The 11,459-nt window shown below is 33.0% G+C and overlaps 2 protein-coding genes across 3 annotated transcripts; both read right to left on the bottom strand.

Annotated features, from left to right (window-relative positions):
- Window positions 1-283: 283 nt before the first annotated feature.
- On the bottom strand, window positions 284-10,611 carry LOC111714255 (uncharacterized). Of its 2 annotated transcripts, XM_023489319.1 has the most exons (29): window positions 10,550-10,611; window positions 9,937-10,035; window positions 9,486-9,761; window positions 9,358-9,431; window positions 9,022-9,103; window positions 8,810-8,872; window positions 8,666-8,710; window positions 8,423-8,537; window positions 8,120-8,232; window positions 7,943-8,068; window positions 6,912-6,987; window positions 6,147-6,201; window positions 5,980-6,090; window positions 5,693-5,779; window positions 5,519-5,578; window positions 5,267-5,420; window positions 3,832-5,107; window positions 3,650-3,732; window positions 3,521-3,588; window positions 3,367-3,417; window positions 2,505-2,555; window positions 2,331-2,393; window positions 2,204-2,249; window positions 2,089-2,143; window positions 1,878-1,983; window positions 1,739-1,820; window positions 1,588-1,635; window positions 1,285-1,529; window positions 284-1,217 (listed from the first exon to the last, which is right to left on the bottom strand). In XM_023489319.1, exons 1-28 carry the CDS (start codon window positions 10,568-10,570, stop codon window positions 1,449-1,451), a joined length of 3,567 nt encoding a protein of 1,188 aa, XP_023345087.1. In that variant the 5' UTR covers window positions 10,571-10,611; the 3' UTR covers window positions 284-1,217; window positions 1,285-1,448. The 2 variants fall into 2 exon arrangements, with proteins under 2 accessions (XP_023345087.1, XP_023345088.1); XM_023489320.1 differs by lacking the exon at window positions 10,550-10,611 and having other exon boundaries at window positions 9,902-9,956.
- Window positions 356-1,216, bottom strand: LOC111714260 (zinc finger protein 675). Its single transcript, XM_023489327.1, has one exon. The coding sequence runs from the start codon at window positions 1,214-1,216 to the stop codon at window positions 356-358; it is 861 nt and encodes a 286-aa protein (XP_023345095.1).
- Window positions 10,612-11,459: the final 848 nt, after the last annotated feature.

The raw sequence follows: 11,459 nt of genomic DNA, 5'->3' as shown, positions 1-11,459 counted from the left end.
CCGATCGGTTCAGCCGTTTATTGGATACAAACAAACCAACAAACAAACAAACAAATATACAGACAGACAAGCCAAATTTATATATAGATATGAAATTAAGAAATTTTTGTAAAATTATAGATTCAATTGCAATTCCAGATTAGCCGTGGGATTTGGAATATTTCCTTATCAAAAATCATTACACGTGATGCATTCACTTAAAAAAAATGTCTAAATCGACATTTTTGGTAAAAAATTACTTTGTACAGAGCAACTCCTTTCACTTTAAATATTTACTTTACAATTTCAATACAAATAATTTTATGATAACATCAAAAAAGTTTTTTTTTACATATAAATTTTTGAATAACTTTGATCACAATTGTTCAGATTCAACCTTAAGAATACCAGGTTCACCTTCAATTATGTCGGGTTCAGCCTCAACAATATTAGTGTCATCATCAGGTTCACATTTCACAAGATCATTATCTAGATAATCAGGTTCAAATTTAACAAGATCAAGATCAAATGGGACAGCAAGAAGGGATGATTCTCTTCGCTTTGCCAGCTCATCCAATTTTTCTTTTTTTTCAAGGTCATACAACTCCTTGTGTTTTTTCCGCTTGTGCGATGATAAAGTTGAAGTGGTTGTTCCTGAGTAATCACAATGATCACAGAGATACCGTACACCAAGGTGAACACTCCGTATGTGGTTTGTTAGAGCTGACGATGTATTTGTTGAAAATACACATGCATGACAATGAAAATTCAGCTCTGTACAATGTTTTCTGTCCTTGTGCTCCTTTAAGTGATAGGTTGTGGTTGCAGCATAGTCACATTCATCACAGTTGTAACGGATTCCTAGATGCTGAATTGATTTATGACGCTTTAAATAGAAAGACCCAGTCGCTGTATATTCACACAAGTCACATGGGTACCTGACACCAAGATGTTTACTCCTTTCATGCCTCTTTAAATCAGAACTTGTGATTGCAGAGTAATCACACTGCTCACAAGGATACCTCACTCCTTCATGTCTATGCTCATGGTGTTTCTTCAAATCTCGTGCTCGTGTTGCTGCATAATCACATTCAGCACAGGGATATCTTACGCCTAAATGTTTGGAATCCTTGTGTGCCTTTAAATATGATGATCTTGTAGTAACATATTCACATTCATCACAAAAATAACTCTTCTTGGGCTTCCTTTGAGGAGTTACAGAACTAGAAGTCTCCATGCTGAAACATCAGGGTTTTAATATGTTTCTCTTGAAAAACAAAAACAAATATCTGATAGGAAGATTACCTATTGATAAAGCTCATTAGATTTCCAATACTTGGCAAGTACAGAATCAAATAGAACGCATTACAGCTTATTCATGATATTTCTGAAAAAATATAAATTTTAAGAATTGATCAAATCTAATGAATTTTTCAAAAGAAAAAAATATAACTTTGTTTGCAACAAGGTCAATCTTCTTTTATAGCCGGCAACATGGCATTTAAGAACTCTGGCTGACGCAGTGATGCTAAAATCTCATTCAGGTTTTCCTGAAATATAATCTTTGTTTTAAACCATCAAATGCTATTGTTTTTTTGTAACAAATACCTTAGAAAACAAAACAAGTTTTTCTTCTACTGAACTCCGCAAATCATCCTATAAATCAACTGTGATGATGCTCATGGTCATTAATTAATTTATTGAACACATTAAGTGTCATGGAGAATTAGATGATCAATGTCAAGATCACTGGTTGTTCCTTAATAGAGAAAACAGATGATGGAGAACACTGCTGAACATTCAGATATTCTGAACTATGTATATTCTCTAGGAACTCATCTCTAAATAGGAAACAATAAAGATTACAGATTCTCTAGGTAGATGAAGATGTATTCTACCTCAATATTAGTATAGCTGCTGGGTCAGCTAGAGAAGGGAAGAGAAACTGCACTAGTATACAGAGCTGGTCAACTGTCCCCCCACTAGGACCAAGTTTTAATAAAACTAAACAGAACAGTGCTGGATTTCTTGCAGACAAGAAAAAAAGAAAACAAAAGAAAATAAAGAAAAGAAGAATGAATTTAGAAGAAATTCAAAAGTAAATATAACCTAAACAGACCAACATATCTCTTGTGTAAGGTGGTGAAGGGGAACTACCAGGCTCCTAATATATGCATTAATTAATTGATTAATTGATTTAACAATATTACAAAATCTATAATACCTGTGATTGAACTCCAGAAAACCCTTGAATCAGGGCATCGAGGAATCTAAGAAAATTCAAATTATATTTAAAAATTCAAAAATAAATATAATGAAAAAGGTCAACTGACTGACTGATAATTGACTACCTGGGTTCAAGCATACTTCGCTTCTTCCTTAACGAACTAAATCTGCCAGAGTAATCTCCAATTCTAAATTTTATAACATTGATTACATTTACGACTGTTACAAAGTCTGCAAATGTGCCCATATCATTTCTAGAGATAAACTATAAGCTGGTTATGACCATGAAATAACATTACCTTTCTGGTTTTATCTCTGCACTTAAGATCTCATGGCTGACAGAGTGGCAGCTGAAAAATTTACAAATATACTTAATCTTATTTTTTTACGTAAAATAATTTTTATTTCTTGTAATTTTGCAGGATTACGCGTAAAAGGCGAAACTTCAAATTTTGCAAAATTTCGGTGTAATTTTTGCGAAATTTCTACAAAGTTTTGTAATGATTACATATTATTAGCGAAAATTCGATTTTGCGAAATTACAGCGTAATTTTGGGCAATTTCTACTGGGTAATTTCATGAAATTTTGTGATAAATACGCGAAAGTAGCAAAACTTAAATTACGCGAAATCACGGCGCAATTTCACGCAATTTCTACAAGGTTATTTTGTGAATTTTTTTAATAATTCACGTAATTTTCAAAACTTATATTTCGCTTAATTTCTACAAGGTAGTTTCGCAAAATGTGTAATAATTAGGCATTATTAGCAAAACTCCAATTTCGCAAAACTAAGTCATACTTTTGTGTAATTTCTACAATGTAATTTCATGAAATTTTGCAATAATTACGCCTTATTAGAGAAACTTAAATTAAAAGTATTTAAATTATCAGATTGGACATGGGTGTAGCGCGCATACCCTTACACATATTTCCCGCTATATTCATTTCTGAGAATTAATACGTACTTTACTAATTATGGAATGGTTTCGTATTACATAATTTTGCTTAATTACGTCATAAATATGCGAAACTAGACTATCTTTTGTGTACGCAATTAAAACGTAATTTTGTGTAATGCTCCCCCGTAAGTGAAAGAAAGTGTTTCGCGTTTACGCGTAATTACGTGTAACGTAATTACGACTGGAAACCCTATTGCTCACCTTTGAAGTTTCCCTGTTGTATGTTTTGTAACTAAATTCCAACATTCCTCTCTGTGTTCCCATTCATTCAAAAATGTATTTTTTCCTCAATATTTACGAACTAATGAATAAAAACATTTGATTTAAAATATCTACTGCATCTATGAAAGGGTTCCTGTTCGAGTTGAAGAATGGAAAATGTGTGCACAGGAACGCAATTACATCCTTCATGTATGCCCCTTTCTGAAAAAAAGGCATGACAAGGTTTGAATGGATGTCTGCTATAATTGCCCACAAAATATACCTTGTTTATATTTCTTATGGCTAGAGCTATAAGCAGACCAGTCTTCAGATGAGGGGGAGGATGCTCAAGGGGTTCAGGAAACCCTGAGATATCAACCATTCATTAAATCATCAAATGTAATTATTAATAAGCAATAATGATTAGCTAATATTATCAGAGGATGGTTTGTTTAACTTAATGACCTGAGTCCAGTTCTGCCTTGCCCTCGTCTAAACCAGTATCTGTAGCTTCAACAATAGTAGCTTGCACTGCACAAACTTTGCCAATAGTGTCTCTTTCTGCTTCATTTACCTCTGTAGCATCGATAGTTTCATCTCCTGTCATTTGTGCAGCACTCCGACACAAGTTCAACAACTTCTCTGGACTGTTATAGGAACTCAGATTCTTCTTAATCTTCTTTTCCAACATTTTATCAGTATTCATAGAAGATAAAAATTCTACAGTATGAAAGATATCACTTGCATCTGTGTATGGGGTGTCAATGTTTGATGAGAAAGAGGTTTCACTTGGGGCTGCAGATATTTCCTCTGGCACCAAATAAGGTAGATCAAACTCTTTTGCTTGGTCTCGATCTTGAATATGAATTGTGTGAGCCTGCTGTTGATCATGTTCTTCTACTTGTGTTTGACTTTGTGTATTGTCATGATCTTGATTTTCAGTTTGATCTTGATCTTGATTTTGATCTAAATACGGATCTTGAACATGGTTGTGATCTTGATATTGTAATTGAACCTGATCCCCTTGTTCTTGGTCTTGATCTCCTGCTTGTTCTTGCTCAACTACTTGACCATAATCTGTATTTACTTGGTCATTATTTTGATGCTGATTATGATTTTGACCTAGACTTGGTTCTTTGGTCAATTCCAAAGTATTTGTTTGGAAATATAAATTTTGACTGGTGGAAATATGAGAAATGGAGAGATTCACAGATGGCTGACTTGGAGTATTGGAAGACAACTGGCTTGATGACTCTGAACTGTATTGAGCTGGATATGACACTGCAGGATCTGATAAGATAGGAGTAAGTGGCAACAAATCATGTGGTTCTATTGGTTCAGGTGTTATAGTTCCAGGAATATGAGGCATTGGTGTTAAGGTTTCAATTATGGGTTCTTCTGTGTCTGCTTCATTAGGTTCAGGTGTTACACCACCAGGATTATTAGGTTTTGGACTTAGATCATCTATAGAAGGGTGTTCTTGTGTACCACAGTTGTTGGATTTGGGCGTCAAACCATTTTCATCATGTAATCTGGGTGCTGTAGATTCTGGTGTTCTAGCTTGAGGATCAGATTCAGAGACACAGCTATTTTCTTCTGCTGTTCTTAGGATTGCCTTCTCCCCTGCCAGATCTGGACTTGTTAACAGGTCACCAAGTGAAGATCTAGAGCGTCGAATACTCTTTCTGATGAGTGCAGTAAAACTCTCTCCACTTTTTCTTCTTTCTTTTCCAACAGTCATCTAGAAAATTAGAATCTTATCTAACAGACTACAATGAATCCACATTTGAGGTACAAAAAATATAGGACAATTTTTACTTCTCAATGATAATAGGATTAACCTGTCCTAGGGAGCTAAAATATAGGACAATTTTTACTTCTCAATGATAATAGGATTAACCTGTCCTAGGGAGCTAAAATATTCATCAGTCTGAATCCAGAGTTTCAGTTTGGCCAACTGAGCTTGCTGCCCATTCTTCTCAAGAACATGTTCATCATTATGATCAATGTCTCTTGACTCCTCCAACAGTTTAAAGTATTCTTGCAGGGATGTTCTGAACAACCAACATTTTTACAAAGGAAAATAGACCTGGAATTTGCAATGATAAGAACAATTGATAAAGACATCTAAAAAATTGGTTAATGTTGATTCCTATGTCGTCTGAGATGATTTTCAACCATGGCCCTCTCAGGTCTCACCTCCCTTCCACACCTTAATAAAAGGGCAATATCATTAAGTACAAGATTTTAATCTACTTCTTTCATTTAAAAATGTATAAGAGAAATGATTTTATTTAAAAGCTTAAAAATTAACTTGAAAACTAACTTGATGCAAATAAAGTGAGAATCTTGAGGTGGAAGGTATTGATGAATTGCAGAACTAGAGTTCAACTTGTCTTTAGATATCTTAGTTCTGAACACACACATAATTATTATTCATGTACAGCAGCTAAAACTATAATAATGATAATGATATAATGATAATGATAATGATAATGATAATGATAATGATAATGATAATGATAATGATAATATTAATAATAATAATAATAATAATAATAATAACTATCAACTACCAACCACTATGGTGGAGTATTTCAGTTATGTGTGTTCCTTTTAAGTTTAGGTTTAGCTGTTAGAGTTTTATTCTGGTGTGAGGAAAGGAGCTCATCAAAGCAGTCAAGTCCAACCAGTCTAGGGTCAATCTCTAGGTCAGGGGTTAACCTAGGTGGACATTGACAATATTAGATATAATTCTTATCATTTTCAACTCTATTTACCTATCTATGTTCTCTGGTGTGTCTTCTTCTTCCTCTTTACTTTCTGCCCATTTTCCTTAAAGAAATCCTTATGTTTAAAAAATGCCGATGCGTAGGATCCATTTAACTTAGATGTGGATCCGGATCCTGGATCTGCACTGGTAAAAATGGATCCGGATCCAGATCCTAAACATTTATTTAAGATTTACTGATTTTATTAACAGAAGAAGAATTTCCAATTATTGTTCTTTTTCTTTTCACTTATTTTAATTCAACATTGGATCCCTGGAACCCATAGATAAAGATAGATTGCGCATAAGACGACATTTTTCATCTTGAAAGATATAAATGTACAGAGATGTTTTAAAGATATTCCTATTATATAGATTAACTAGGTCGGTTGTGAACATTGGCTGTTCTTATGTCATTGAGTACTTGTGGTGTACATGAGTTCTGTAGAGAGAAATTTAAGTTAGTTTAGTCCTTCTCATGTCCTTCTTCAGTTCTCATCAATATGATGATTTGATAATTTGATATTCTCAAAATAAAATTCACTCCTGAGTGGATTAATAATTATGAAATCCATTAAAACACCAAACCACCCCGCTTATCATTGAAGTACACTTTGACCCCTAGAACTATGAGTTCGCGGACTGTACAATTCTTGGTGATTTTGCGTACATAAGCTATCTATCTTTATTTATTTATCTATGCTGGAACCACATATTTTTGAAATCCTGTCTAGATCATTTTATCTGTTAAAAGTAGCATAACTCTTCAGTTCACCTGTGTACAAAGTTGCAAAAGAAAATTTCTCAACTCTCTCAATAAGATCCAGAGCTAGAGCCTCCTTTGCCATTTTCTGATAAATAAATACAGGGTAAGTCAAAAAACTGGTGCAAAATTGTAACTTTTTTGTGCAACTTTCCTGTATGGTGTACTTTCATTATTTTTTGAAAATTTGTAACTTTTTTTGGTACTCCTCCAAACAAACATCCGCGAACCTTTTTCTCTCTCAAAATCAAAAGTTCAGAAAAGCAAAAATGTATACATAAAATTTCTATCGAAATCTAAAATTTTTTAAAGATTGAATTACAGAATCACAGAAAATTCGCAAAATTGTAATAAGAAAATTCGCAATTTTTAGTTCTGGTCTAATTTTTAAGGAAAGGTAATTTAAATTGTCTAGTTCCTTTCTTCTTAGTTAATTCTTAAGTATTAAATATACGGTGTTCATTTGAAACCTTAAGAACCATTAAAAAACTATTTTTCCGTAAAAATTATGCCAGAACTGAAAATTGCGTATTTTCTTTCTAAAATTTTGAAAATTTTCTGAGATTCTGTAATTCAATCTTTTAAAAATTTTAGATTTCGATAAAAACAATTTATTTACACATTTTTGTTTTCTAAACTTTTGATTTTGAGAGAAAAAAAAGGTTCGCGGATTTTTTTTGGGTCATTGAAGTACCAAAAAAATTAAAATTTATCAAAAAATATTGAAAAAACACTATACAGGAGAGTTGCACAAAAAAGGTACAATTTTGCTACAGGCGCAGCAAATCACACTTATTTGACTCACCCTGTATATTTTTTTGATTATTTATTATTTAGTTATTTAACTTTAATATGAAGTAGATACAAACTGGAAAATTGTAAATAATAAGAGGTAATTGAACTAGACATTGTTGGTTGAAATACTTCTCTTTGGCCTTTGTTTAATTATATTTATGAGCTCTGGAATATACCTTTGCTAAATTATATCTATGGGCTCTGGAATATACCTTTGCTAAATTATATCTATGGGCTCTGGAATATACCTTTGCTAAATTATATCTTTGTCTGACAGTCTCCTTCTTGAAAGCTGGTCGCCTCGGAGGATGGTTTACATCAGTCAGTTTACAAATATCCTCTCTATACACCCAACTACGCGACACATTCTGTCCCTGAATAAGATATTCTAAAGTGTACTGCAGTTTCAGGGGGGGGGGGCTTACCTTGTCAAAGAAAACAACATGATACTGCTGAGGTTGGTTGGTTTCAGGATCCAACAACAGGGTTTCCTCTTTCTCAGGACAATAGTCAACCAAACCAGGCCACCAAGGAAACCCTGTATCATGAGTATGATCATTGTCCTTCATAATGTTTAAAACTCTGTTAAGATCGAGAATGAAACTGAATATGTGATATTGAAGTAATTTAAGTTATGATACCTATATACGACTGTAGGATTAGATTGTAGCAATATTTCTATAAAGATAAGATAAAAACATGTTTTCTAGAATTCTCAAAATATTTACCTCTAAATTTAGCCCAGACTAGTGAACCCAGGGCGTACTCTACATCCACTAGATCTTCATCGTCACTCACCCCCTCCACCTCACTAGGTACACTGCAACTAGCCAATCCCAGGTCCTGAACACATACTAAATCATACCACTAGGTGGCAATAGACCATTTTCGTGGTTCTTCCGAGTTCCATAATCAAAAATTGTGGCAAATCGGTCAAACAGAGATTGCTACTTTTTATGTTTAGAAACTACCTTATTCATGGAACACACCCAGTTATCTGGCACTGTAGATGGATCCTTAAAAAAAGAATTACATTAAATAATTTTCTTAATAACAAAATTAATAACTTTAACCTTTTATAATTGGTTTAAATTAAAATCTTGATCTCAACTTACCTGGACATCTTTTATAAGTCTCCATTTGTTACATGAAGGCTCTGTACACTGTACATACGTTCCCTGTAGAGTAATAAATATATATAATATATTTATTTATATATAGTACATTGTACTTGACAGTGTATATTTTACTAACACTTTGTACAATAACCCCGCGTTCTCCCTACATTGTACATAACTATCTGAACAATTTAAATATATAAGCTGACCTTCTCCAGATTACACCTGAACTCGTTTTCCTGAAGTTGGCGGATTTTCTGAACAATTCTTTTATGCTCAATCTCGTCTTCTCTTAAAGAAAATATAACTTTGAACACATAACATTCACCCTGAAAGAACAGGGTCTTCTAGGGTAATACATTTGGACATTGTACAGTTTATGATTGTGGTTTAGTCCTTTAGGTTGCAAGGACGCTAAGTAATTGTTTAATAAAAAATAACAAATTAAAGTTTTAAAAGAAGAACTTTGTTCTAATCATATTTTAGACATATGTACTTGTTTATCAAAGATAACAATAGCCTTCATTTTATCTTTTTAATCTTACCTTGCATAGGCATCTTCATATTGAACAGTTTTTGTACATTTAGCAACCTTCTCTTCCACCTCATCATCAAGAAACTAGACAACAACAACAAATTTAAATTGTCTTAAGAGAATTTTTAAACTTCTTACCTGCTCTGTATTTGGATGAAGTTTTTTTCTAAGTGGTACAGCTGGTTTCAGAACTATCAGCTGTTTCCGGGTGGGCTGTCCGCCTGAGGAGCCGCTCTGTTCTTCATGTCGTTCTCCCGGATTTACTTCAGCCCGACTTTTTTTGGCAGATTTTCCAGGATCGGAACTACTTTTACGTTTCAGCAAACTTTTTGGGGATTTTCCTCCCCGCCGAGGTTTTAGGAGGACATCAAAATTGTTTTTAGGTACAGGAGGGTAGTGCAGATTAAACAGAGCCTTAAAAATGAACATGTTACCTTCATTAATTGTGCCTGTCTAACTGGATTACAATGGATTGTATACTAACCTGTCTAACTGATTCACTGTAGATCATATACTAACCTGTCTAATTGGATTACTGTAGACCATATACTGACCTGTCTAACTGGATTACTGTAGATCATATACTGACCTGTCTAACTGGATTACTGTAGATCATATGATTAAACTTCAAATGAGAGTCAAGACAGGAATCCAGGGTCTCCTGTTCGCACAGCTGACAGACAATAGTCTAAAATATGATGAAAAATAAAACATGAGGATTGGAAAACATGTTTGATTAATAAGATAAATCAAATTAAAATTTCAAGTTAAAAAAGTCGGAAATTTAAATTAACTAGGCGCTTCGGGCTCAGCTTCTCTTTAAATTGTGAACTTTATCTCTTTGAATACATTGTGAAACAAAACCAAAAAAAAGTTTATATAAAAAAATTCGCGGATTTTCAAATTTAATGAAAATCCATTTTTGTTGCAAGGGAAATTTTTGTAATTTTGATCGTTCATTTATCTTCCCTGGGGTCACGTGAGGTCCCACACAAACTTTGGGCCAGATCCGTTTAGACGTTTATTAAACACAAGCAGACAGACAGAGAGACAAACAGACAAGCAAAGTATATATATAGATTTCAACTTCGCTTCCGAAATAGAAAATCTTTTTCATAAGTTAAAATTATAAGTAAATATCCTGTGAGTCTGTCTGCCTGTCTATCTTTCTATCTTCTTACATAACTAAATATAAAAATTACCACATCTTTTTTAGGAGACATGTTATAGCTCTGGCGGGATCATTATTATCTGAAAATACAAGATTACTTAATTTAGATAAAACTCTTTACCCAGCTGAAAACTGACTAGAATACATTTAAGGATCTAGAATAATATTTTTTCAAAGATTAACCAAGACGGGTGTTTAACCAAAAACTGTTTAAGAGTGAAGATTGCTTTAAAAGCACAAAATCAATTTTTCAACTTTTACAAACTCGGAAATTAATAATCGAACTGTCTACTCCGAAAAGTGTTAAAGTAAGCAAGAATTGTTTGATAAAATTTAAAATTTAAAATGATTTATTACTTAAAAATGGACATGACCAGTTCATTTACATCTTTGTCAGAGCAATAAATGAGAGATATCCGAATTGTTCTATCAAAAAATTGATAAAATTACGTCTACAGCCCATTACAGTATTAGTTAACATGTATTCTAAAAGCTCGAGGTCTATTTATGACAGGAAACTATTTATCAACAGTTTTAACATCTTTTGATAAGAATTATGGACACGTATATAAAGGACACCATGTTGTTTAACCCAAGTTTAGATGAAATAGTCCAGTAAAATAGAAAATCTGCCACACCAATTATACCTAAAGAAACATATTATTTTAAAATTTAAATTGAAAAAAAAACCATTTTATATCAAAAACAAACATTTTTATCTTTTGTAAACTAGTTGTATTTTTACATATTTGCTAAGATGGGACAGCAAGAAAACAAGGTAAAGTTTGTTGAAAAAAATCTTTTTCGGTACATAACAATCACATAACAATACGGTACACAAGTATAACTAAAAACTATGTACATTGTACATAGCAAAAAGGGATCAGCTGATAACTCTTAACAAACTCAAACTATTACAAAGTTTACTGCTAGCTAGTTTA

This window comes from Eurytemora carolleeae, unplaced genomic scaffold, assembly GCF_000591075.1.
Source record: "Eurytemora carolleeae unplaced genomic scaffold, Eaff_2.0 scaffold1404, whole genome shotgun sequence".
In the NCBI taxonomy this organism is placed as follows: domain Eukaryota; kingdom Metazoa; phylum Arthropoda; class Copepoda; order Calanoida; family Temoridae; genus Eurytemora; species Eurytemora carolleeae.
Note: the sequence above shows the minus strand (reverse complement) of the source record. Positions and strands in the feature narration are given on the sequence as shown.

Coding starts and splice junctions, on each gene's coding strand:
- LOC111714260 (XM_023489327.1), bottom strand. CDS start 1,216: ATGGAGACTTCTAGTTCTGTAACTCCTCAAAGGAAGCCCAAGAAGAGT.
- LOC111714255 (XM_023489319.1), bottom strand. CDS start 10,570: ATGTCTCCTAAAAAAGATGTG. Junction 8,069..8,119: donor ATGTTGTTTTCTTTGACAAG/GTAAGCCCCCCC, acceptor TATCTTATTCAG/GGACAGAATGTGTCGCGTAG. Junction 3,589..3,649: donor CCATAAGAAATATAAACAAG/GTATATTTTGTG, acceptor CCTTTTTTTCAG/AAAGGGGCATACATGAAGGA.